At 43.1% G+C, this 25063-nt stretch overlaps 1 protein-coding gene across 7 annotated transcripts in view; it reads right to left on the reverse strand.

Moving 5' to 3' along the window:
• NRXN3 (neurexin 3) overlaps positions 1–25063 on the reverse strand; it is a 969254-nt gene that overhangs the window by 801670 nt on the left and 142521 nt on the right. Inside the window, exon 6 of one of the 7 annotated variants that reach the window (XM_086462628.1) lies at positions 19699–19724. The exons of the other annotated variants lie outside the window; for them this stretch is intronic. Within the exon in view, the coding sequence (XP_086318754.1) occupies positions 19699–19724 (26 nt within the window). The remainder of the gene's footprint in view (positions 1–19698; positions 19725–25063) is intronic. 7 annotated transcript variants of the gene reach the window in all.

Genomic DNA, 25063 nt, shown 5'->3' on the forward strand with positions numbered 1-25063 from the left:
CATCATTTGCCTTGGCTGGCTCACCTACAAGAGCAGAAGTACTAAGAACTGTGTTAGCAATCTTTCTCAGAGACTGAAGTGTAGTTACACAACTGGAAGACAAGGAAGGGATGAGACAGGGGTTCAGATACAATTGGCAGATTGACAGAGTCCTACATCAGCTCCAGAGTAGTCATCCATCAGGAACAAGGTACAGTAGCATAGCAGGGTATGCAGGAGCCCAGGAAATTGGGAGAGAGGTGGGGAAAGAATATATGAGCATATGCCTGAGCATGACAGCCTGCCTATGCTTTCCCCCTACCTGCAGTTAATATTGCAAGCCCTTCATTTCTGCAAGTGCCGAGCTCATCTCATTTGAATTTGAAAAGCCTCTAGTCCAACAGTAAGATATCACTGAAATTCCTGCTGGGGCTTTACTGGGGCACAAGTTCATGTCCTCAGCACCCCAGTCCATGTTCTTGGGCACCCTATAAACACAGATGCAAGTAAAAATCACACTTTGTTCTCTTCTATCTCTTCTATTCATCCCTTTCCTTTGTTCTTTATTTTAAATAAATAAAAAGTCCCCTTGCCAGCAATGTTCCCAGAAATTACTGTTACTTTAGGAATGGTTTTGAAAGTGCCCACAAGGTAGGTCCTTCTACAGGGGCATGAAGACAACTATATATTTTAGGTACCAGTTTGAAGTATAGCTTACTTTCTATAGCCCCTGCTTGATTCTGCATCCCCTAGGATCACTTCAAATTATGGTGCTCTCAGCAGCTATTTCAGGCTCATGCTGCAGCGGGGCTGGTGAAAGAAATATCTGCTAGTTTTAATCTCTCTGCTAATTCTGCAGGGAAACAGGGAAAAGGTGTGGGGGGCAAACAAGTGCACTGTGCCGTGTAAACTTGTCGACCTCATTTTTCTGTAGCTTCCAGCTCTTCTTCCCCTTTTTTTTTTGGAACTGCTTATGGACATTGGCAGGAAGGGAAGGCAAAGAGAAGAAAAAGAGAGAATTACTTACAGCTATATATTTTTTTTTTTCCTCTTACTAACTGAAGTCCTGCCCGCAGAGACCATTTTAGATTGACGTGGCTCTAGAAATAGACTGGACAATCAAGAGGATGTTGCCAAAGTACTTTGAATAAAGCAGCTCTTCTGAAGAGGGAGCTTCCTCTTGCACGGCCACACTTGCATCATTGAAGAAGTGAGCATCCCTGTATATCAAGGTACCCTGAAACAATAGGGGATTGGCTTCCATTACCCATGAATTCTCCCCATTTCTACATGTATGTGCTCTACTCTCTAATCATCCTTACAGAGACTTCTTCTTCCAGGTTTGACTAGCATCAGCCCTTTCATTGCCTTCACTTCATGGGATGCTGGAGATTCTCCCAGCTGTGCAGAGTCACTTTAGGTCTACACAAAGCACACTCCTGCAAATTAACTGTAAGTCCACTCAGTGAATGACTAAGGGAGACCACTAATAGAAACAGTGCAACTGAGGAAGGAGGGGAACTGGGGAACTAGCAAGCATTCTACAAGAATTATGGAAGTCCCATAATATCAGGCAGAAGGAACCAAGGGAACCCAGAAAGGGACATTAAGAAACAATTTATAGGGCTGGTGGGGTTTTGTTGGGGGGTTTTGTTTGTTTTTTAATAATATGGGATAAGAATCAAAGCAAGCATATTTCTGAGTGAATCAACCTCACCATTAAACTGTACAGATTGTCCATCTCCCACAACCAGCAGGTCAAAAGCAACTGGTAAGCAGAAGTCAGCACCACTATAGGCTGCACCACATTGTTATTTGAGGAAATAAGTGGTAGAACTGGCTTTCTGTTCTCTCCTACTGAAAGGCTAAGAAGCATCAAGGAAGAATCAACAGACCTGAGACGGCCATGGCATTAAGTCTCTTCTGGCATGAGATGACTTTTCAGGAAAACAATTTGGCAACTGATAGTCACTGAATACAAATGCAACTACGTGGTGCTGCCAGTTAGAACAAATATGCAACCACACTGTAGTGCGGCCATCACGGCAAGTGAAGCAGAACACACCCATCCCATGAGGCTAGGCCTTAGACAGCAACTTCAGAGCTCCTACTGTCATCCAGGCTTCTCTTCCACTCCCGATGATTCAGTGCAAGTTTTTTGATATTCTAGGGATGTTCCTGTCCTCACTTTTAAGATGCACTTGTTTACTGTAGGATGTCTTCTTCTTGCCCTGGGTTATGCCTGTGGGTTTGTTTTTGCATGCCAAGCTGTGCCTGTGTTAGCATGTTATCACACTAAGGCTCAGGAAAGCCTTAGCTGCTTACTGAGGATGAGGAAGGATTTGTTCAAGGACAGAAAGGGTGATGAAACTCATGCCCAGTTCTCATCTCCTTCTACCCTCTTTAATACATAGCCATCACATGTCTGTGGCATCCAGTTTGGCCTGGACCTAAACGTAAACCCAGGTACAACCTGCCTTTTACCAGGAGACTGAGAGAGGAGAAGCAGGTAAAACAACATAAGGACATCAGCCACCTGAAGCACTTCCCTACATCTCCACCGACATGGAGCCGGTAAGTAAACACCAGATCACGCAGCTGCAACTGCCAAGCTTAAGAGGTTATTCTTCCTCCTCCCTCAGCAGCCTCCTTCCCAATATCCTCCTGTCTATAGGAAGAAGATTTGCAAGTGAAACTTTGGCCATTCATTACGTATCATTCCCTCACACTTCTCACTTCTTTGTGGGCAATCAGGGTCCTCCTCCCGCCCTCGGCCTCTCTCCACCTCTGCCTCCTCACTATCACCTTTTTCACCTGCATTTTAGTCTCCCCAGTGTCTGTCAGTGAGCGAAAGCTCACTGAGATTAGTGAACAGTTGAGATCAGTTAAACAAATTCAGAGATTCTTTAAAGGAAGAGAGAGTCATGCAATAAAGCATACCACTGTCCAAACTGAAGTCTGACAAGTAGTTTGGACAACCACGGCCTTCCTCTAAAGCCCTAGGACTGGGTGCTAGGAAATGTGCTTTCTATTCCTGGCTTGGCAGAAGACACATACGATGACAGACAAGCCACTTAACCTCTCCCTACTTGCTTCTCCTGCCTAAATAATACTAAAAAGATTAAAGAGTGATCAGCTATGACTTTGAAACTTGGCCGTATCTAGAGGACAGCTAGAGGTTCATGGGAGCAGTGGGCACAGAAGGCCAGTCCTTAGCCCATATTGCTGGAGACAATACAGTGATTCATGCATCAGCCATCTCATCATCAGAGAGCTCCTCCCTAAGTCACTGAAGTCTTTACAGTGCTCCAAACAACTGCAGATGGAGGACAACTAATAACTCCACTGTGTGCCATTGTGCTGTTGTAGAGTTTCCAATCTCGTTTCCTGCCCAAAGATCTTTCTTAGGTCCATATGGGTCTAATGAACACTGCCAAACTGAGATGTACTGAGTTACTAATAGTGCAGCCAGACAAACCAGACCAAACAACTTCCAGTAATGAGCATCCTGGCCATCAGGGGACAAGGACTCCAATAAAAGTTAGGAACTTCAGCGAAACCCTGAGGTGAAGGTTCAAGCCTGTCCCTGGGTAACATCATACAACAGAAGCCAGAACTGCTAAAAAATGACAAGTTTCTTCTGAGTCTCTTCTGGAAAGCCAAGAAGCTCACACAGCAGTGTGAACATGCATGTCATCACTTCCCTCTGGGAAGGCAGCACCACATTTTGTTGTTTTGTTTCAGGTTTTGCTGACTTGACCGCCTCGAATAATAAACCAGATGGAAGCTCTGATTTTATAGGACAACAGCAGTGTGTGACAGTGAACAGGGGAGATAACTCATGGGATGATGTTCAAAGGAGGACTCCAGGCTGAATGGGAGGAAGAGTTGCCAGAATCCTTGGTATAGGAGGGAGCGGAGCATGTATTGAAGACAAGAAGGTATCCAAGCACAACACAAGGAATGAGTAAACGAAATGAAGACAAATTTCCCTCTGAAAGGACCTTGCCTTTCAGAGTCAACCATTTATGACGTGCTTAAAAGAAAGAACACTTTTACTTCCATGCAATTAACTATGCCCCTTTCCAGGGCTGGGCACAGGTTCACTCATGAGCTAGTTCCAGATGGGTCTGGGTTCCCAGCCAGCACCCAGAGCAGGGCTTAGCAGGAAGGTGAGAAAAGACTTTTTAGGTCTCTTCCTCTATAATTGGCATTACACGATCTTCTTAGCAAGAAGAAAAAGGTAGATGAATCTCTAATACGTTTTCGTAATAATGGGAGTAGAAGTGGTGACTAAAACCCCAGCCTTTCCAATGAGCAATATACCCATAAAAATTCTTTGCAGTTTTATTCAAGAAGATCAGAGCACCTGTCACTTAAGTCTATGCAGTTTTTATATTTGTATTTTATAGAAAGGGTAAAGTAACACTACAGAGGAACAGGCATAGTCTAAACATTTTTGAAGACTGGCTGCCCAAACTCAGAAATCTAAACAATTTTCAAATGTCATCAATAAGCAAAGCTTCAGATGCTCCTACATTCTGAAAATGCAGCTATCGTCATGGCTGCCTACTTACAGAATAGCAATGTCAAAAAAAAATCCTGCTAACCTCCTCTAACTTGCTTCTACTTCCTTTCCCAATATTAACAAGTGGAGTGTCTACAGGACACTTAACTTCAAAGAGGCTGAGATAGTGCATAGGGCTCATTTAGCCTATGTGGGAGGGGTAAAGAAGTTACTTTTCAATTAAATGATAAGACAAACATTTCAAGGAATCAACTCTTTTTTCCCTAAATTATAGCCCTAATTCAGTCATTACACATAATTATTAAATTTGCTTAAAATGATTAGATAGGCTTTACTTATAAAAGAGAAATAAATGGGGCTGCCGATGTTTGCGTGTATCACTATTTAAAATAAAGACCAAAAGTTCTCCTTGGTGTATAAGCCTGTTTGTGGGTGCACACGCACACATACCTGTTTCAGACGGTTACATTTTTCAACACAGCAAATAGCGAGTAGAAGATACCAGCTAAGTGTACCTGAGAGCTTTTGACGGGTGCTATTCACCAGGACTGTCTTGGGTGATCTAGTATGCATATTGGTGTTTAACTAAAAAAAACAAACACCCAATCAACAAACAAGTAGAATTTAAAGCAATAACTATTTTCAATAGGCACGATTAGCAATGCTACAGACAATGCAACAGAACTGCAAAATGCTCTGGATAGAACAGACTACAGAGAAATTTCCAGAACTGATCAAAACTCTTTCCTATCAGTGAAAATAGGCAGCAAAAACATCTTCCAGTATGAACTCTGCCACTAGGACATAGGCAGCAACATATATATTCCCCTTATTGGAAGCTATTTGCTTCACTAGTGGTAACAACTGTCACATTTGAAAGGTATAATCTTAAGCATGTGGAAAGTTTTATTCCTTAATTATCAGGAAAAATAAATTTATTCCAAAATTCACTTTTTCCTCCCCTACCTCTACTCCACTCAAATATGATGCACTTCAACACGTTTTTTATCAAGGAAATAAGAAGAACAGGTGAAGAAGGATGCTTGCTGTGCAAAACAGTAAGCTTTCTAGGTCTTACAAAACCAACAGCCTCTTACCCATTCACTAGTATACTTATCGTAAGCATTTATAACTAGATAGAGAGCTGCTCCTAGAGACTCCTAAAGATCTCAAAGCAAACATTAAACATTACACAGCCATCCTGTAAAGTGATGGTTATTCCTGTTTTCAGAGAGGCAGAGAAGGCTGAAGTGACAGAAGCTGTACAATCTACAGCCACGTCGGGGACAGACAGCGCAGGAAGACTGACAGCCACTGCAGCTGGAGACAGGGCTGTCCAGCCATCAGAGGAAGCGACTGGCGACCAACAGCAACATGCACCAAATTAAGCAAGCTATTCACCTACTGCAAAAACTGCAGAGGTTGCTGAAAACTTAGGGAGTGATAATCCTTGTTTATTCAGCCAGGCCACTTAACTGGAAGGGTAACACACCAAGGGCTTACCACAATTAATTGACACATTAATCGACAAACCATTGCCTCTGGCTTGCTTGATGCCAGATGCTGACAGTCCTCATGGACTCCTTGGCTGCCTGCTAGCCACTGACACAACAGCCTGCTGCAGCTCACAGTCTGTCCTGGGGAGACAACCACTTTGCAGGAGGATTCACCCAAGAACCTGCTTGTGTAACTTCACTGTTTCAGCCTGTCTGTCATAAAATATCACATCTAGTCCAGGATGTCTGCAGAAAGCAGCAGGCTCCATTTGAAGCTCTGGGAAGGCAAAATGGAGGCTCTACGGCAGCTAGGGACCGAGGGAGAATATTAAACACTCCATGCCTAATCGAGCATCTTTTCAAATTAGCTTGACTGCCTTATTTGCTCTATTCAGACAGAACAAAGAGCTGAAATGTTACAAAGCATCTGCAGCACTCGAGCCCAACAGGCACCCTCCCCCTCCTGCCAAGCTAGGCCATCGCTCTGTAATACTCATGTAGAAAGCAAACGCGGGCAGAATGGGGTATGAGCACCTCTCTGCTAATCTTCCGCCACACAGTGCTGGTAACATCCCGCACCGCATGCCAGTTTCCAGCAGAACTACTCCAACCACAATAGCTTTCTGTGGCTACAATCCTTCATATATAAGGCTTTCAATTACAAAAATAAGGCTTCCCTTTTTAAACAAGAACTAGTGAAGAATGTCTCACCAGACAAACCACCTGTGAGTATTATAAGACACACAGGCCTCTTTTCCAAGTCAAAAAGGGAACAAATGTATTAAATGCACAGGGGTGGTTTGACTCAATTCAACGATAAATCAGTAAAAATCTACAACTTATGATATATAGAGGGCCAGAGGCTGGAATGACCTCATAGGCCCCTTGCAGCTTTATATTAATAATTCTATAAAACATTTTTTTCTCTCACGCTTCACCTCTCCAACCTACATCCACCCTCCTCACCCCATCTAGTCAGCATATGCCTGTACCCAAATCAAACCATGAAAACTACTGATAAGAAACAAATGCAGAGCACTCCCTGCTCTGCCCATCGCTGTGCACATTCCTCCAAGCCTCAGCCGGTTCACTGAAACATAAGCACTAGGACTTACAGGTATCCAGTATAAACTGAAACTAGGGTTTTCCAAAGAGCAGCCATAAGAACTTTCTTGCCAAACAGGGCACGAAAGCATAACGAGTTTAGAGCAAGCACTGTTTAATTAGGACAGTATGAGCCATTGCATCTTATTCAACTCCTGATCACTCCAGAAGTCCCCTGCAGAGCGGCAAGGCTTGTAGCAGACAGTCCTTTCCCCTGCAGGATGTTTTGCAATAAGAAAGCAAAAACAGAAGAAAGTGCACATGGCAGAAAGTCCCAAGCGTGAAAGGAAGGAGAGACCCCTTTGGAATACCAAACCAAATTTGGGAACGTAATAGTAATTTTCAAATCAGAGTAGCCTTTCCCCCACCTAAATGTAACTTGGAAAGCAGGCCATTAGCCTCTGCTATCAGTTTAACACCAAACACCACAAACTTCAGCAGTGAGGAGAAAGTAGCACTGTCATCAGTGATCAACCCATTAAAGGACGTGTTCCCCATTTTTGGTTCACCTCAGATCCAAAAAACCCCTTTAAGAAAAGCCTGCTGGTGAACTTAGCAAAAGACACACATGTGGTAAGCCAAGGTGTGCTTCTCCATTACCCACGCCACCGCTCCCTCACCACACCAATACACTTCAAAATTTCCTTTCCTTCCAGCCCACCAGCTTCCCCTCACTTCTTTGGAAACCCTTTTTCTTTGCCTTTAACTTGCTTAAATTAAACATTCCTCACTCCTGCTGGAAAAAGAAAGCAGGAAGGACTATGAATGTCTGCCTAGTTTAGAAAAGCTAGTGTTGATTTAGACAACATCAGGTGTCTGTGTAAGGCAGAGCTGTTTGTTTACATCCTGCACACTGCTTGTTACCCACCTTAACAGCATCCCCAATTACTGCCTGCACTGAAGCTGCCTAAGACCTCTACAGTGTATCAACCCTTTGTCTTAAGACTTGCCACATGCTTTCTTTAACTGTGGTAGATTAAGAATTTATGATCTCACACCAATCTATCCACAGCTTTTGTTCAGGCACCTTAAAAAACAGGTGCTGCATAAGGGTTGCTGTGGTTTACTTGTAACTAAAGCACTTTCTTCTCCTTTGGAGTTTTCCTCTTAAAAAAATTGAATAAATATCTACCATAAAACGACCCTGGAAAGGCACACATTTTGAAAGATAAAGTGTCAGTGAGTGCTGTTAGTTGACTCATTCAGAAAGACTTACTCTTTCAAAACCATGTTTTGAAATGTGGTTGATGAAGGAACTGTGGCAAGATGTCTTCTGATGAAGATTCTGTAAGTCCACCAGATACCAATGTTTCCACTTTCTGATCTTGCCATAACAGTTGCCTCTCTTCCCAGAGGAATAAATGGAGGGCTAAGTTGACTTAGTGAATATTTTTGACTGGTTATTGATACGAAATGAATACTCCAATTTCAGAAATAGGCAGGACAGAAGACCACACAACCTACGCGATGTTCTCAAGAAAGAAAGGCTTTGATAGTTTCACATCATGAATTACATGCTAAGAAGGACTCTCAATCTCATTTCAAGTTAATCTAAGGTATACAAGAATCATTTCCAGGAAAGAATCCCAGTTTGAAATAACATCCAGCTCCCCAAGCTTGCATTAAATCTCAGGAAATCTGATACAATATAAAGTACAAAACTGTTGCTGTTGTTATACTATAAAATTTTGCACCTGTGAGACTGCTCTGTCATCTTAGTAAATAGAACAACATCCAGAAAAAGTAACAACAATCTCATCCTTTCTTATTTTTGGTCCCTTAAATCTACTGCTAACCCATGTCTGAAGTTCTTCTAGGCTCTTCCTCACCTTCTCATGAGGCAAGAGAGAGTGATCAAATACAGCAGAACACACATCCAAAGAAGAAAATCCTGTAAGTTTTGAATCCTCTGTTATTCACATCAACTTATCCCCTCAGCAGCCAGACAGCATTCAGTTCCCACTGATCTGACCTGCAGTCCCTCCCCGTTCATGAAGGGTAGCTTTCCATTGTTTGAATAAAAGACCTATTAAAACTGATTTATCCTTTACTGCCTTCTGTTTGGTTAGTTATGGTCCCATTAGGTTTGCTACAAGAAATACCTCAAGCTGCTTCCCAAATTTTGATGCACAAGTCTATCAAAAGAGACTGTGTGTCAAACTTATCAATATATTAGCTACAGTGACGAGTCTCAGCAGTTTTTGCCAGAACCATATCACATAGCAGGTCATCAAGACTAATTCAGGCTTCTCATAGGCCTCACTATGTTATCACTAGACATAGAGGTATAAATCAGTTTGAGCAGACTCTCAAGGAGAGAGTGGGAGGCTGGGAGCATGTTGGACAGAAAGTATACTAGAAAGCGTAACACAGCCTGCCTTGTTTTTGTACTGTCCCACAGACATCCACTTCTGGATGCTGTTTGAGATCAGATATTTGCTCTGAGCCAAGTATGGCCACTCACGTTCACCTCATGATTTGCAGCTGGCATCAACTTCTCTCCTCCTTTAGGAAAGTCTGACACAATTCCTCACCTGAAGCAGCAAGCACAAATGGGAGCACTGCAACTCTCCTTGTTCTGACCTAGGCCATCGAAATGACTGAAACATTGACCCTGGCTTTTACAGTAAAGCGTGACAGGAACGTTACAACACCAGCTCTACAAAAGCCCGAGGCTGAAAACAGGTGGTGACTTCAGCATTGCAGGAAAACCTAGCAAGTGTTTGGGAACTCTATGAGCATCTTCAGTTCCAAATGGCTTGGTGTGGGGCGCTGTAGCATTTGTCACATGGAAGGTAACACAATGCTCTTGTAACTGGGCAGGCACCACTTCCTCATTCCCTTAGCCTCAAAGCAGCGGAGATCTTTGCTCTCCAGCTCTTTACTTCCTAAGTCAATTAAACAGCATTTTAAGCTGTGTGGTCTTCTTTGAGCCATTCTCCTTAAGCCATGTAAATACTCAGTCCAGCCAACCACTGCTTCCATGGCTGTACCAGCTGGTCACAAAAACTGACATACAAAAGCAAAGCAAAAGAAATTCTTTACTGCCTGTGCAGGAATTTAAGCTTATGGATAACACACAAATGCATGAAATAACACCCTTCTAAGTCTCCTGTCATAAGCATATATATCTGCATGTGCTGACATACACATTCTTCCACAAACAGCTGCACATTCACACAAACTTATCAGAAAATCACCCATCCGCACATTGACAGGTTTACTCTCACATTTGCACCAAACTTCACTTCCACATAGTATCACAAACCCGAACTCATAAATTTACACAAGCAGTGATGCAGACATGCCCTTAAACACTAATTCTGCCACTTCCCTTCTCTTTTTCCTCAACCAAACAGGCACATACAATTCCCATACGCAACCTTAACAATCCTTCTGAGTTACAGCCACTGTGCAAATTTCAGCCAATCCATGCATGTCCTGAAATGAACTAAAGGGCAATGCCAAACCCTGAGAAAGCAATGAGCATAGCTGTTAAAAAATACTCAAATACATGTATTCTCTTATAATCATAGTCATTCTTAGTTACATCAGAAAAGACAGAAATTTGCAGAAGAACCAAAGCTAAGTAGGAACCTTGTTAAAACAGTGATGACAAGAGACTGTCTTGCAGGAGTTGGAAGGAGTCAGTAAGAACATTGCTCAGGATTCAGCTTTAGAGCACATCTCACTTAATACTTAGGTTAATCTAACTAGGCACAGTACAGGAATACGCTAAATAAATTTACTGACATTCAGGTAGGAGGTACTGTTAACACAAAGGAGGACCAGAATATCATAAGGATGGACTTGATCATATTCAGGATGGGAATAACAGAAATGGCATGCAATGTAATACTGTGCTACTTTTTCACAATGAAATGCCATAGCCACATCCCTTCTAGACGACAGCTCTCCAGACAAGCCTGGCAGGCTGCATCCCCTCTGAAGCCATCATCCCCTAGACACTAAAGTGCTCCCTGGCCATCAGCGAGGAAGCCTACCACTGAAGTATCTCCATGATAAGATGCTAAAATTGGCAGTTTCTGTGGCAACTTCACCCCAAAACCCGTAGCTTCATCTTGCCTTCATAGCTGAAAACATAACTATGCTGAAGAAGAAATACATGCCAAGCAAGTTTCCCTTTACAAGTTCCACAGAAGTCACATCAATGTACCACAATGAAGCTGGGTGCCTTTTCTTCTCCTTGTTTTAGAGGCACAGATAAAAAAGCCTCTGATAGCAGACACTGTAATCAAAAGCTTAAGATCACCCAAAAAAAGCCTTTATACCTTTTGCCATTCAGACAGAATTTGTGCTTTTACTGTGAGATCCTTGCTGTTGCCCAGTCTCAGAGAAGAAAATGCTGACAAGGGGGTCATCAGCACCAGGCCCTTCCATCTCCCCCTGCACCAAAGGGACAGTACCAATCTCACCACCTCCAAACCACTGGAGGAATGCAGATGCCAAAAAGGTGCGTACATCAAGGATGGAGAAGTCAAAGATAGTTTCCCAGTTGTGCTGGCTGGTCCCAAAATCCTGACAACTCCCAAGTCCATCACCTCACTTCCACACTCTCCCTGCAGACCAGGACGCAGGAGCCCATGGCCATGGACCAGGTGGTAGGGTGTCACCGCCAGAGCAGGTGAAGTGATGGGGGACTGCTGGGTGAACTAGAACCTGGTAACACACAGGGACAGAAGAGATGGGAGTTCAGCACTGCAGGCTGGGGAACCCATGGAGGCCCACAAGATCAGAAGCCACCACAGCCCAGGTAGCAACCAGGTACGGCATAGCATTGAGGACACTGCACAAGAAATAGTTATCTTCTTTGCCTACTCACCACTGAACTCTTAAAGCCTCCAGTCCAAAGAGCAGACACCATGAGCTATTGTCACCATGTTGTACCTGGGGGAACTAGGCAATGGTTCAATAAGTAATCACCTATGACAAGGAAAAAAAAAAAAAAAAGGGCACCAGGACAGAAACAGCCCCTTCTCTCACTCTGACCACCCACATTGGTGCTTTACTCGGAAATCTCTCTTCAACAGGCCATTTGTCAAACAGCAGCTCCCAGTAATTTCTCTGGTGTCTGGCCTGTATTTATTTTCCCCACACCAGACCTCCTCATTAGCACGTCCTTCTTTGTTTCTGAGCATCCTTCCTCTGGCCTGTGTCAGAGAGACCTCCTATCATATTTCTGGCGTCTCCTATCATATTTCTGTGTTCCATCCACAGGCAAAGGCACTCCTCCTGCTTCCCTAAGCAGCTCCAAGCAGCACACCGCTCAGACTCCACGCAGTCCTGCACCAAGCTGGTTCTCACCAGCATCAGGATTCAAAGATATCAGAGTGGGAAGAGGCAACACTGGAACCACAGAGACAGTTGTCATTTCATATCATGACAGAGGGCCTGAGAGAAACTAATTTGAAGAAGAGGGTAGGCAGGAAGGCAAGAAACAATGGTTCTTCCATTTGATTACATTTTGAGACAAGGATTATTTTTTTTTAATTCTCTTCTTTCTCAAATATATAGAAAAGCAAAAAGGATAATCTGGAGCTGGGAGCTCTCTGAAAATCAAAGGAACTGCAAAAGAAATTAAAATTAGTTCAATATTTATACAGTGCAGCTCTAATTAAATTAACAGGCCTGTAGATGTGCTGGGGAGATCAGCAACCTTCCTCCTTCCCCTGAACCCTCTTACTCTTTGTTATCACTGCAAAATTTATAGCTAATTACCAACACAACTGCAGCTTCATTTAAAAAGAAAATCAGGAAAAAAATAAAATAGAAAGAAGTAATAATACCTTGCAAGGAAACTAAAGTAAAATAAGAGTTCAACCATCCTTCCCAGCACAGGTGTCACCAAGCAAATATTTAAGAGCAGCATTCACCTTTACAAAAAAAAACCCTGAAGTTCCTACTCTCTCTGGGAGCTACTGAAACTGGATCACTGATAACACAGGGAATTTCTACAGTTATATTCAGTATCTGCAACCAAATCTCTCTTCCAACCATCCCTCCAAACAGAAGGTGCCATCCTAAGTGGGAGTGACAGATTTGGACAACTCAGTGTTGCAAAGTCTCACTCTTTAACTCCCTGCCATCTACTGGAAACTGCAGCCCTGAGTTAGGTACTAACCCTCCCACAAATTCACAGAAAGAATTGAGTGTCAAATGTGGATCTGCTGCATTTGGACATTATTAGTTTCCTCACTGTGGGGAGAAAACCAGGTTCCCAAGTGCTGCCCAGTGAGTGTCTTAAACACTAAACTGTAAAGCCACATTTATGTTTGTATGCTTGCTTGCTTTCACTCTACTCCCAAACATCATGAATATTTAATTACTTCAAGCAGAGAAAAGAGTCTTCAGTAATGGGCAGAAAGAGTTATACCTTCCATTGCAAAATTATCTGCTGGCTACAGCAGACTGAGAAATGCTACATAACCAGTGGCTCCCACAGGCAGGACATGTGCTGCAGCCACCAGGATGCCAGACAAAAAGGGAGGCTCCCATCTTTGCATGTGCAGTCTGGTACTGTACTCCTGAGAACAACTATTAGCGTAAGTGCTAAGATTATGGATCCCGACAGACACAAGCTAGATACTGGTGCTGAGCAGTACTGTCAAGAGAAATAACTGTACACAGAGCTTCAGGCACTTCAGGAAACAGAAAACACAGCAGCCTAATGACCTCCAGCATCAGGCAGTAGCAGGGAAAAATAACCACAGAAGGACTTGGAAGATCTATTGAGGATTTGAGCACCTGAGAGGCAGTTAGACAGCACCAGGTCACATCATTTTCTTTTGTGGATATAACTCAAAGTCTTGTTTGCTCATTTTATAAGACTACATAGGAATCCCTGGATGCACCTCTAAACACAGAGATGTATGTAATTTTTTGTACCCAAGATTCTAGACATCCCTTAATGTAAAGCAAGAATACATACAACTTGTGCCATTGCTCAAGTCCTCCACAGTACAATGCATTACACCTTCCTGTGTCTTACCTGCTCGCACCCTGGTGTTGAAAGACGAACAGAAGTTGTCCCTTGATACAGCATTACAGGGAATTCCCAGAACAGTGCTTTGTGTAAGGCTAACCTGCGACAGAGAGTCTCTCTCCTTAATCCCAGCTGAGGTGGTATGAAGTGATGCACTCAAATTCATACATACAGTTACCAGTGGAATCAGGAATACAGCTAATATCTTTCAACCCCCGTTCTGGCCATCAGAAACAATTATTTCTTGCATCTTCCCTCCTGCCTTTTTCTGACCCGATACACCTACGTGCATCTTGAATGCAAAAAATATTTGGACCACCTACTTGCCATGGATGCTGATGTACTTCTTAGAGGTGCACAAAATTTCTTAACCCTGACAGTTTTAATTCCAGAAAGTATAAAACAACCTTGCAGGGAGAAGGAGAGAAGCAAGAAAGTCTTGCAAATTTTTACTTAGAACACAAGTTACCTCAGATCTTCCCCTTCTAACTCCACCTCTAGAGCTTGTGGCTATTTGCATGGCTCTAGAAACAACACATACACCACATCAGATCTCAAAAGGCCACTTGGATCACATCACAGGCCTCTGTGCTGTACAAGAGGATAGAGAAGGAATTTTCCTATACCATCACCCTCAGAAAACAATCAAAGTGCACAGAGGATACAAAAGAAAGACTTCAAGCACAAGTAATAAAGAAGAATATTGGGGAAATAAGATTCAGAGACAAGAACAAAGGTCACATTCTTCCACTGTTCACAAATCTTAGGAAACAAGAGCCTTTTGATCAGCTCCAACTAAACTAGCTACACTCAAATCCCCCCAAAGTATAACTAGTACTTGTTACCAAAGCCTTCTTACACTGTCCATCAGACCTAAAATGTCCATAGGACCATGCACTACCTGGAGAAATACCAAACAGCACAACCATGATAAAAACAGAGGGAATAAAAAAAGGAAGGGATCCGAGAGAAAAAGAAATTAAGAAAATGCCTCAAGCATAATTAGAAGTAGAGGCCAAGGGTAGGAAGAGAAGCATAAAAGGAAGGAAAATTTCAAAAAAGAAATGTCTGGAGACAGGGTGGATTCCTGGATCTCATGCCCTTTACAACTTTATAGCTGGAGGAGACTGCTTTCCGCCTTGCTCATAAAGGCTCCCAGCCCATCCCTTGCTGATCTCTCCCTTCTTGCATTTACTGCTTCTTTTCACCAAAGATCTTGTTTTCTTTCTTGTCATCATTGTGGGCTTTTTCCCCTTTCTTCCTCAGAGCAGCTGTCACTCATGAACTGCTGTGCTGTGGCTGCATGTGATTAATTATACTGTTAGCCTTCATTAAGTCAGTCGATTGGCACTCAAACAGAGAGGCAGCAGGACCAGAAGGAGAAGCTATTGAGAGCCAGCAGGATCTGTCCCCCACAGTTTGTGTGTATGTTGGGCATGTGAGGCTTTTGTCCTCAAAACCAGCAATATCTGAGTGGGTTTTTCTATTCTTCACCAGACCACAAAGCTTCTGCCTCATTGCATGCAAGCCTCAGTCAAAAAAAAAAACAACCCACAAACCAAAACATAAACACAAGGTCCTGGAACATTTTACAACCCCAAATAGCTTGCTGCTGTAGCCTACTCTGTTTTGTGCAGTGGAGATAGATAAACATCAGGGTACTGACACTGGTTTTGGTCCTCATGCAACTCTAAAGAGTTAAACCGCTCCCAGAAGGTGCTGATCGCTTTTCTCCAGAATTACCAACCACCCAGAAAAGCATACAGTTAAAATGCTTCTCTTCCATACTTCACAGAAAGAATGTGTTTGGTCTTCCAACAGCATGGGGAAGGGGGCTTTACAGGAGGCATAAGAGACTATTTTGTTTGTGGCATGAAATGAGCCTCTACCATGCAAAAGCACAGGACGTGTTCTCTGATGCTCAAAGAGAAAAGTATGTTTCTATTCAAATTGCACATATTCATCTCAGCTGTTTCTGCCTGGCCTGATCTTACCCCATAATTGAGACTAAGTTGTAAATACCTTATAGGATATGATAATTACAGCCTAAAACCTCCAGGAGTCTGCTAATAACTCTTTACTCTGCACAACTGGGAGGCATGCAGTTCCTAAAAGTTATCACATGTCCCTGTTCTCTTTGGAGGGGTTCACTACAGATGCTGTTGGAGTTTCCCCTCAAAAGCTCTCCAGCTCAAAACACAGAAGTTCAGGTTTTGACATGATGATATTGTGTTTTACTAGTTATTGATGATTCCCTCTGCAAGAGAATTTGAATTTGGGAAACAGGTTACTTTGACCACTCTAGTTATATTATGTGGTTTAATAAACAGAGAAGCCTAAACTAAACCAATTCTCTCCAAAGTTGTTATTTTAGTTTTAGTCACCACCGAAAATAAATCAAACCCCAAATGATCCATCACACTTACAGCTCATTCTTCGCAGTTTCCAATCTCCAAAATTTCATTTACGCAAATGTAAATTTTGTTATATTGCAGAAGTAACTGGGAGTGCCACAGCTCGCTCCCATTGCCAGTGCTGCATCAAATCCAGTTGACTCAAGGTAATAGCCAAGGCACGTCTTGAATGACTTCAGACTAGACTCAAGGACCCCAGAATAAGCACCATCCACAGACCCCATTTGGGCAAGAGGATAACAGACAACTGTCTAGGGAAGGGGCAAAAGTGACTCCAACATGGGAAGCTTCGACAGATTGTCTGAGAGACAGAGAGATCAGATAAAAGTCCAATAGAGCAGATGCTGTAAGAGGATTAGAGCAAGCGGATTAGAAGCCTTGAGAATGCGAAGATCATCAGACTCACAATTCCTCTTTAAACATAATCAGGAAGAAGCATCCCAACTCCCCCTCCCCACTACCAATATTCCACGTCCTTATTTCCTCTCTCCCTCCTCTTCTCTTTCTCAGTATTTCTCTCTGAATCATTTTATGTTTCCAGGAGGTGATTAATGTCATGTGATGGACCTGCATGAAGCTAAGTAGGGGAAGTTTCTAGAAATGTGGCAGGGTCCTCTTAGGCTAGAAGAAGCAGGAGGACTAGGGAGCTCGACAAGGACATACCAAAAACCTCAGGTCCTGATAGAAGCTGCACTCAGGTGGGTGACAAATAGGAATGCCAGATGCCAGGAAGAATGCAGGTCCCAAGTGGAAGAGGCTACTGCCAAGAACAGAAACAGAACTGTTTTTCCAAAAATGTTACTGCTATTGCTGTGACAGCTTCAACTGCTTGTTGTACTCCCTTCACCTTTCCTTCAAGTCATTTAGAGATGGCTGAAGAGCCCACCAGCATCCACTGAAGAACTCGCAACAAGTTATACAATACTCTTCTTTACTTCCCTACCTTGAATTTGTCCAGTTTGGGCTGTACTGTCCTTATATATTGAAAGAATTTACTCACAGGATTTTTCCAACAGTCTTCTAAGTGGCTTTACAGCTGTAAGTGTTAGGGAAAGATCACTATATACTGAGCACCAGCACTGGGAAGCTATGAAATGTATCCACAAAGCATGCACGTTTGGCATTTGCTTGACTTGTCAATACAAACCCACAGGCATCCAAAATCACCGCATGAAACATTATTCACATAGCATTCACTGTGACCAGCCACACTATGAATAGCAGAGTTTAGGTGAAAAACCCTACATATCCTATATGCTGAAATAAACTTAAACGTAACCTTTTCCAAACAACTATGAATCAACTCATAACACACAAAGTTTGTATATCATTCACGTGCTATAAAAATGTCTGAATTAATCAAATAATTTGATGCGCTATATACCTATCCACCCAACTTCACTCAAACTAAATCATTCCACCACCAGTTTTACAGGGCCTGCGGGGGGGGGGGGGGGGGGAAACAAAAAACAATAAAAAAACCCCACACACCAGTCTGGAAGCACTGGCTGTTGAAACAAACCATAAAATCAACCTACATTGACTCCTTAAATGTAAATATGCACATGTACATGTATGGCAAATCACCTCTAGCTAATGCCACAGGTGGCAGACCTCCTACATACTAAGCCATAAGCTCTGGAAGGGGAGGTTTCCATTTTCTGGAGAGAACACTTGCGTTGAGACACACCATACTTATCTCTGGATATTGCCTCTGAACTTCTCATGACCCCTCCTTATCCTTCCCAAACTGATCTGCAGTTCAGGTCATATACGATCCTCCTCATGGTGTATCACCCATGCCACTGCCTCTCCACCTTCTCTCCTAAGCCTGCTTTTTGTGCTTTGCATTTAAAAGTAAATACAACCACATCTTTGTTTTCATGTTCAGTAGAGGCTACAGTTTAGCTGAAGTCATCAATCACCACCACCTTTCTTCTGCGGACAGAGCACATAAGTGCCGAATTCAAAAAGCAGCTTTGCCCAGAATCAGCAGCAACAGCTACCTAACCCCAGGACTGCCTAGAGGACCCATCCCCAGATTTAGTCTCCCCAAATTGACACTGAGAGCATAATTATTAGTCCTAGTAAATGAAATCCAAGTATTGGGCTGTGAGAAGGAGGAGGTAAGAAAGGAAAGGGAAACTCTGCCTGACATAAATGATTCTATCAAGAACTTCAATTAAATTGATTGATACAAGTTTGCCAGCAATAGGGAAAAGTGACACGTACCTTCCCCAGCCTTGTTTAGACTCTAAATAGCAAAGTAAACCAATAATGCAAAGGAAGCTATAAATCTCAGTTGGGCCTGGTGACAGGCACTGTGCAAAGCTATTAGAAAGGAAGAAGATTAACTTTGGTATTCAAACCCCTAGCTTCTCAGTTCCTTCTCCTCTTCTCTTTCTGCTTCAAGGTCAGAACCTCATTTATTTGCACAGACACATACACTCTTTTCACCCTTACTTCATAAGAACAATGCTTGTGGTATGGAGTGACAGTTTGCAACACCCAAGGACCCTAAAGAAGTGGTACAGGGGAAAACGCGGGACAGCCACTATTGCTCCCAGGAAGCCTCTGCCCTAAGGAGCCAGCTGCTTAGGGGCTCTACCATCTGCCCATTTCCAGGTTTCTCCACGGACTGCATCTACACAGGCCAGAGGAACTAAGACTGATGTTAGAGAAATGGGTTATTATACACTTGCTTGACTCTGGAGGTAAAACACACACGAGAAGGTCTCTACAATGAGCAGGGTTGGCCCATGCCAATCCCTTACAGGAAGGAATTGAAGTGTTTACCACAATGATTGAAAACATACATGTGTCACCTCAGCTCTGCACATCACCTCTGCTTACTCACCTATTCACTACAGCTGCTGCTGTTTGGTCTTTCCCCACAGAATGAAGCATAACCAGGTGCCATGGTCTTCCTTGATCAGCCCCAGTGGCCTGCTGGGTTTTCTTTTCAGTCCCAGTAGTGGGGTTGTGTGGCTACATGCCTGCAAACCCTCACTGGCTTTCCTGTCCAATCCTTCATGCCAGCCCGCAGTGAATTTGTTACGACAGGCTGGACACCTGGCTGGGGGCAGAAGAAATCCTGCCCGTTACAATTAGAGCCCTCAGCCAGACATGCGCTTCTCTTCCAACACACTGAGAAAGAAGGAGAGAAGATCCAGCCCTTACTATTGGTGTGCATGTCTCCCCTCCCCAAGACAACCCAAGTTTCCTCGCTAGCCATCAAACTGCCATGCACACAGAACAACCCTTACAGCACTCTGAGGGCTAGACAAAGCATCAGTGTTATTCCTGCAAATTGGAGACTGACAACAGGGAAGATTTCTCTGCTCTAACTCCTACAGCAATTGGATGGAGTGTATACAAGTAGCCACTGCGGCCTTGTCCCAATCTCTCATGCTGATGGAAAAAGCACAAAATATGGAAATAGGGGGAAACAAAGACAGCAAAAAAACTAGAAACAGGTACAGCAACAAAATAACTGGATGCAGTGAAAGTAAATTCAGCTCTCTTGTGAGGACGTACAATGGTTCCCCCGACTACCCGAAAAGTTACTCCTTCTAATGGAAAACATAAATTAGAGGCATCTTTCCTGTAAGAACGAAATTTATGTTAAAAACAGAGGCAAGCACCAGCATTTTACAAGGCAGGGATGCCACCATGCTCTCAATCTAAAACTACAATAGTCAATGTAAGCAGAATTTCTGAAGATATGCCTTGGTAGGGCAGCTGATGGGGGACCAATTAGAGGAAAGTAACTGAGATCAGCACAGCAAAAGGCCATTTCATTTTGAACTTAGAACTCTGGAAAGTGCCAATGCACCCAAACCTGACCCACTCTTTGAGCCTTTGATAATTAAGCTCTCCCCTACACCCCTCAATCTTGAACTTAACTATCCCTGCTATTAGTGCAGTTCAGGCACCTGAAACACAAGCATCTGCCAACTGCTGAACCACATAGCAATGCGCAAAACATCAGAAGTGCAAGTTTGCGTTTAATGAACTAACATAGCCTGTGAAGCTCAGCACCCCAGAGATGAAGTAGTGCATTAGCTTATCTACATCTCTGCTGATAATCTGCTTTATATTCTCCAGGGAGCTTTTCTTTTTTTTTTTTTTGGATGTAGTGGGGAGTAAAAGGAAAAAGAAAAGAAAAAAGAGAAAAAGAAAAGAAAAGAAAAAAGTAAAAAAGAACAACGCATTTCACAGGAGGGCATGGTTCCTGAACTCCACTAGCATACAAGAGAGAACAAGACAGCAACTGGCAAACATAGGAAAACAGCCAGCCACTTTGATAATAAGAATGTTGTCTCCTATGACCTGCTATGATGAAAGGGAAGTAAGTAGCCCCAAGACCCATCTGAACTCATCTGCTTTTAACCACTCTGGCAGGAGCTGTGCTGACAGACTCCCATCTGCTGGCAGATCAGACACCACAGAGGACAAACAAAAAAACCACAGCCTCCATTATTAGGAGGAAGTTACATACGTGGGTATATATACATACATCTCATCTAAGGCTGGCAAGCATGCTAGGGATTCCCCAGGAAATTCTCATCTACCCCCACTACTATTACTTTGCAGTTGTCAGCCAGAGGGCTTATTTACACAGCTCAAGGGGAGAACTTCAATGAACAGCTCTAAATAACTTAGTGAACCATAAACTGTCCTCCTGAAGAAAGACCCCCAGAATCTACTCCTGAAACCTAGGCCATAACAATAACTGAACTTTCCTACAGCAATTTTTGTTGTTCCATTATTCACGGGGGACTGAAATAGTTACAACTTTATCAGCCTTTTTCTGAACTGTCCTTCCATAAGCAGTTCTTATCTACAGAGTCTCTCCACCCTCAGTAGTTAAGTCCCTTAGTACCCTGCAGCCTTCATTCACATCAGTCAGGTTAATAAACCCCTTCAGAGTACAGCCCCACGTCTTGTTTGATAGCTCCCTCTGAGGCATGATGCACATATAAGTTGTAAAGATTTTCCACAGGAGACTATGATGGGAGATAGGCTTGCAGAGAGTGAAGGATTCTTTATTGCCCTGTTAAAGACAGAAATCTGTGGCTGCAATTTATTGAACAGTAAGACATGCAAGAAATAAAATTTGTCCAAACACAACAAACAGCAAATGACCCAATCTGGGCAACTATCAAGGGAAACAAAGACTCCAGCTCAACAGCTGTCATGCCAGGACAGGAGTTACTACTGCCGATGAAAAGCAACAAACTCCTAATAAAAAAACCATCCTACAGAGGGAATAGGAGAGAGAGGAGGACAGGAGAAGCACATAGGGATGAGTGTTTATTTGGCATGGGCAAAGACAGACCTGTAACAGGCTGCAAATTACATGGTAACTGGGTATGAGAACAGAATCTGACAAACTCAAACCTTTGACAAAATCCCACCCGGATCCCCCAGTCTGTTAGCAGTCTGTTTGGTAGTTTTTGCTAAAGTGAGGCAGCGGGATTCAGTCTGTAGGGCACAGAGAGGGGAACTCAGATCTGTTCCTGTAGATCTGCTGGCAGATCTGGCTAAGCCAATTCCTCTCCCCATGCTCTGGTTTCACTGCACCAACAGCAGGAACACAGCACATTTTATGAAGCATTTTCTATCATAGGAAAGTAAGGCTCTTTTTTCCTTAGAGAGTTAAGAATTATGATGCTTCCAGGTTTTCATATCATATGAGGCACTGTTTGGCCTTTTTATTACCTAGCTTGTGACCAGCAAAAGCAGAATAAATGCAGCAGAGACTTGGCTTGCCTCCTTTATACGGAAGGATAAATTAAAATACTTCCATTTAGGAAAGTTCCCTCTTGATCAAAACGATCAAGCATTATTCCTGGGAATCTGTCACTCTCTGGTAGGGTCACCTGGCAACCGGCAGAGAAAGCAGGAGCTGAGCTTTTCCACAAGCAATGGCTCAGCCTGGTTGCACTTCAGGGGAAGCGTTGGAGGGGCCAGGCAGCTGTGAACAAGCCTGGTCTCATCCGGGAGGGGGCACTGGTAACACACATTACCAAACACCAAAATGACAGAAAACTAATACTAAATTAAAATACGAATGTATATTGTCTTGATGATCTAGTAATTTGATGGCTTGTAAAATTAAATGCTGCAATCTTCTAAACTAATACAGGTAAGCTCTCTGCACTTTTTTAAAACCAAGGGTATTCCCTACCAAGGGATCTGTAAAAGCATGCACATCGCTACCAGGTACTGGTGTTTGGCCAGCAGTTGAGCGAACTGAGCAGTTTGCTAGATACAGATATTACGGATGCAGCTTCCAGAGGTGCTCCAAGAAACCCTGTACAGGTTCCTTGCACAAACGCTAGCATGCAGTGATGCAAAGCTCTTCTGTACTATCCTGTAGCCAAAGCAAACAGCCTGCACAGGACATAGGTCTCAGTACTGAGGCTCCAACAACTGAAACATCAGAAAAAGAAACTTGGCCACAGTAAGTACCTTCACTGAGGGACCACGATGAACTTTCACCTTGTACAGAGACGCATCTCAGTGTGCTTTTCACTGAATACACTCGGCATCTGGCTCTTACTCTAGACTCCTCCCTTGTTCCTCATCCTTTACAGCTATGGGCTGTGACAAGCAAAGTAACGTGTCAGGCCCAGCGAACACCTACTAGGCAGATTTCCGAGAGATAAAATACCAAACAAGTGTGTTTGCAAAAATGTATGTCCTACAGTTGACGAATACAGACTTTTACTTGCAAGTTGTGGTTAATCTTGGACACCTTTCTAGGTTGAACTCCGTGGAGTTGCTGCTTCCCTGTGTCTCTTTCTTTTCTGTAAGCTCCAAGCCCCACAGGCCAAAATCAGTTTGTTGCTTCCACACTGCAGACTGCAACATTTGGGTTTGGTCTGCATGCAAAACTGGCTCATACCAGCACTAGAGATGTGGGGGGTTTTCAGACCTTGCACTAGGCTACTGATGAGTTGGAAGCAATCATCCATGCAGCAACTCACATTTAAGCTACATGAGCCCAATGTTAGCTCTTCCAAGAGATTGAGACATCTCACCCTGAAGACCCTGACGAGGTCCCAAAAAGCAAGGCTGCTGTAGAAGATAACATTCAGGAGATTCATCAGTTTGCGCTCCTCTCAGCAGCTCTCATTTTTCAAACTTGGCCACCAAGGACCTGTTTCATCCTGAGCCTCTGACTCAGCCCAAGCAGTCCCACTTGCCAAATCTCACTCTAACCAGCTGTAAGTTGCTCTTCTCACTGCACAAGAAAATGTTACCCATGAGAACTAAGTACAACTCCTCACGTAGCCTGAGCTGCCAACGCTCAGGAAATGTGCTGGTTGTATAGCAACGAACACGCAGCCATTTAGGAGCTCAAAGCTGGATACCCTGGCCAGTCATCACTCCTGTCAATGGTGGGGTTGGCTTCTGATCTCCCTGCTCAGTCAGCCCAAGGCCCATTTTCTGCTAGCAACCTCAGGTTTGCAACACAGGTGGGAAGCTTTGATTTCATCCAGTAGAGGGCAATACTAACACAGGAAAGAAAAAGGAAATCACAGCATTTCGTGCACTAAAATAAACAAGCAAAGGAATTAAAGGCCCTGATTTAGCAGCGCTGAGCACAGAACAAAGCACTTGGATAGTCCACGTGCTTTGTTCTATCAAAAATCCTTCCCATTTAGTGGAAGGCTGCCTTGCACTAAATTTTCAGGTGCTTGTTTCAGGTAAGATTTTTACTGTTCTGATTAAAACAGAGAAGAGATGGTCTGTTTTCGTCATAGCTGAAATACATACAAACCCGTGTTGTTTTTCATTAATAAAGAAATCCTTCCATCTCGCCCAACTTTAGTCTGCATATTTGGTAAGGCCCAAAAGATCAATGCTTCATCATTCTCCCCAGACTAGTCTGTTTGATATTGACCATTTCTTACAGACAAAGAGATAAGATGTACCAACATTTAATCACAAATGTAATGGAACTGCCTCATGCTTGTTATGACCTGAAATTAACTTTCTATGATGAAGCTGCCACGTACACACAGTCATCACACATTTCTAAAGCCTGTGACAGTACTGTCACAAATTGTGCTCTAATAGCATCCTTCCACAATGAGTTTCAGAGGCTAACTCCATGTATTTTTGAAAAAATACTTTTTTCCCTATTTTATAAATAAAACTCTCTGCTTCTGTAACTTTTCCATCCCATGATTTCAAAATAATTTACAGACTTAAATGAATGAAGTCTCCCAATAAAGTTTTGCTTTTATTCCACTCAAGCAAATGCCCTTCCTTAGAGACAGGGAAGTTGAGGCACATGACGTGGCAGTGTGTTTTCCCAAGATCATACCATATATCTGCAAAGGAACAAATGAGAACTTTCTCTCTAGCTCCAGTCTTGTATTTTAACCATTTACCCATACTGCTATTCATGTTTACTAGTACAAGATTCTTTTGTTTCTTCTCTGAAGTTCTCCGTTGTTGTCAGATTATGGAGCTAGGGGATAGAGAGAAACTACTTCTCTATTCATAGTATTCTGCTACTATG

The sequence above is a fragment of the Leptosomus discolor genome, chromosome 3 (assembly GCF_034619465.1).
Source record: "Leptosomus discolor isolate bLepDis1 chromosome 3, bLepDis1.hap2, whole genome shotgun sequence".
Taxonomy (NCBI): Eukaryota; Metazoa; Chordata; class Aves; order Leptosomiformes; family Leptosomidae; genus Leptosomus; species Leptosomus discolor.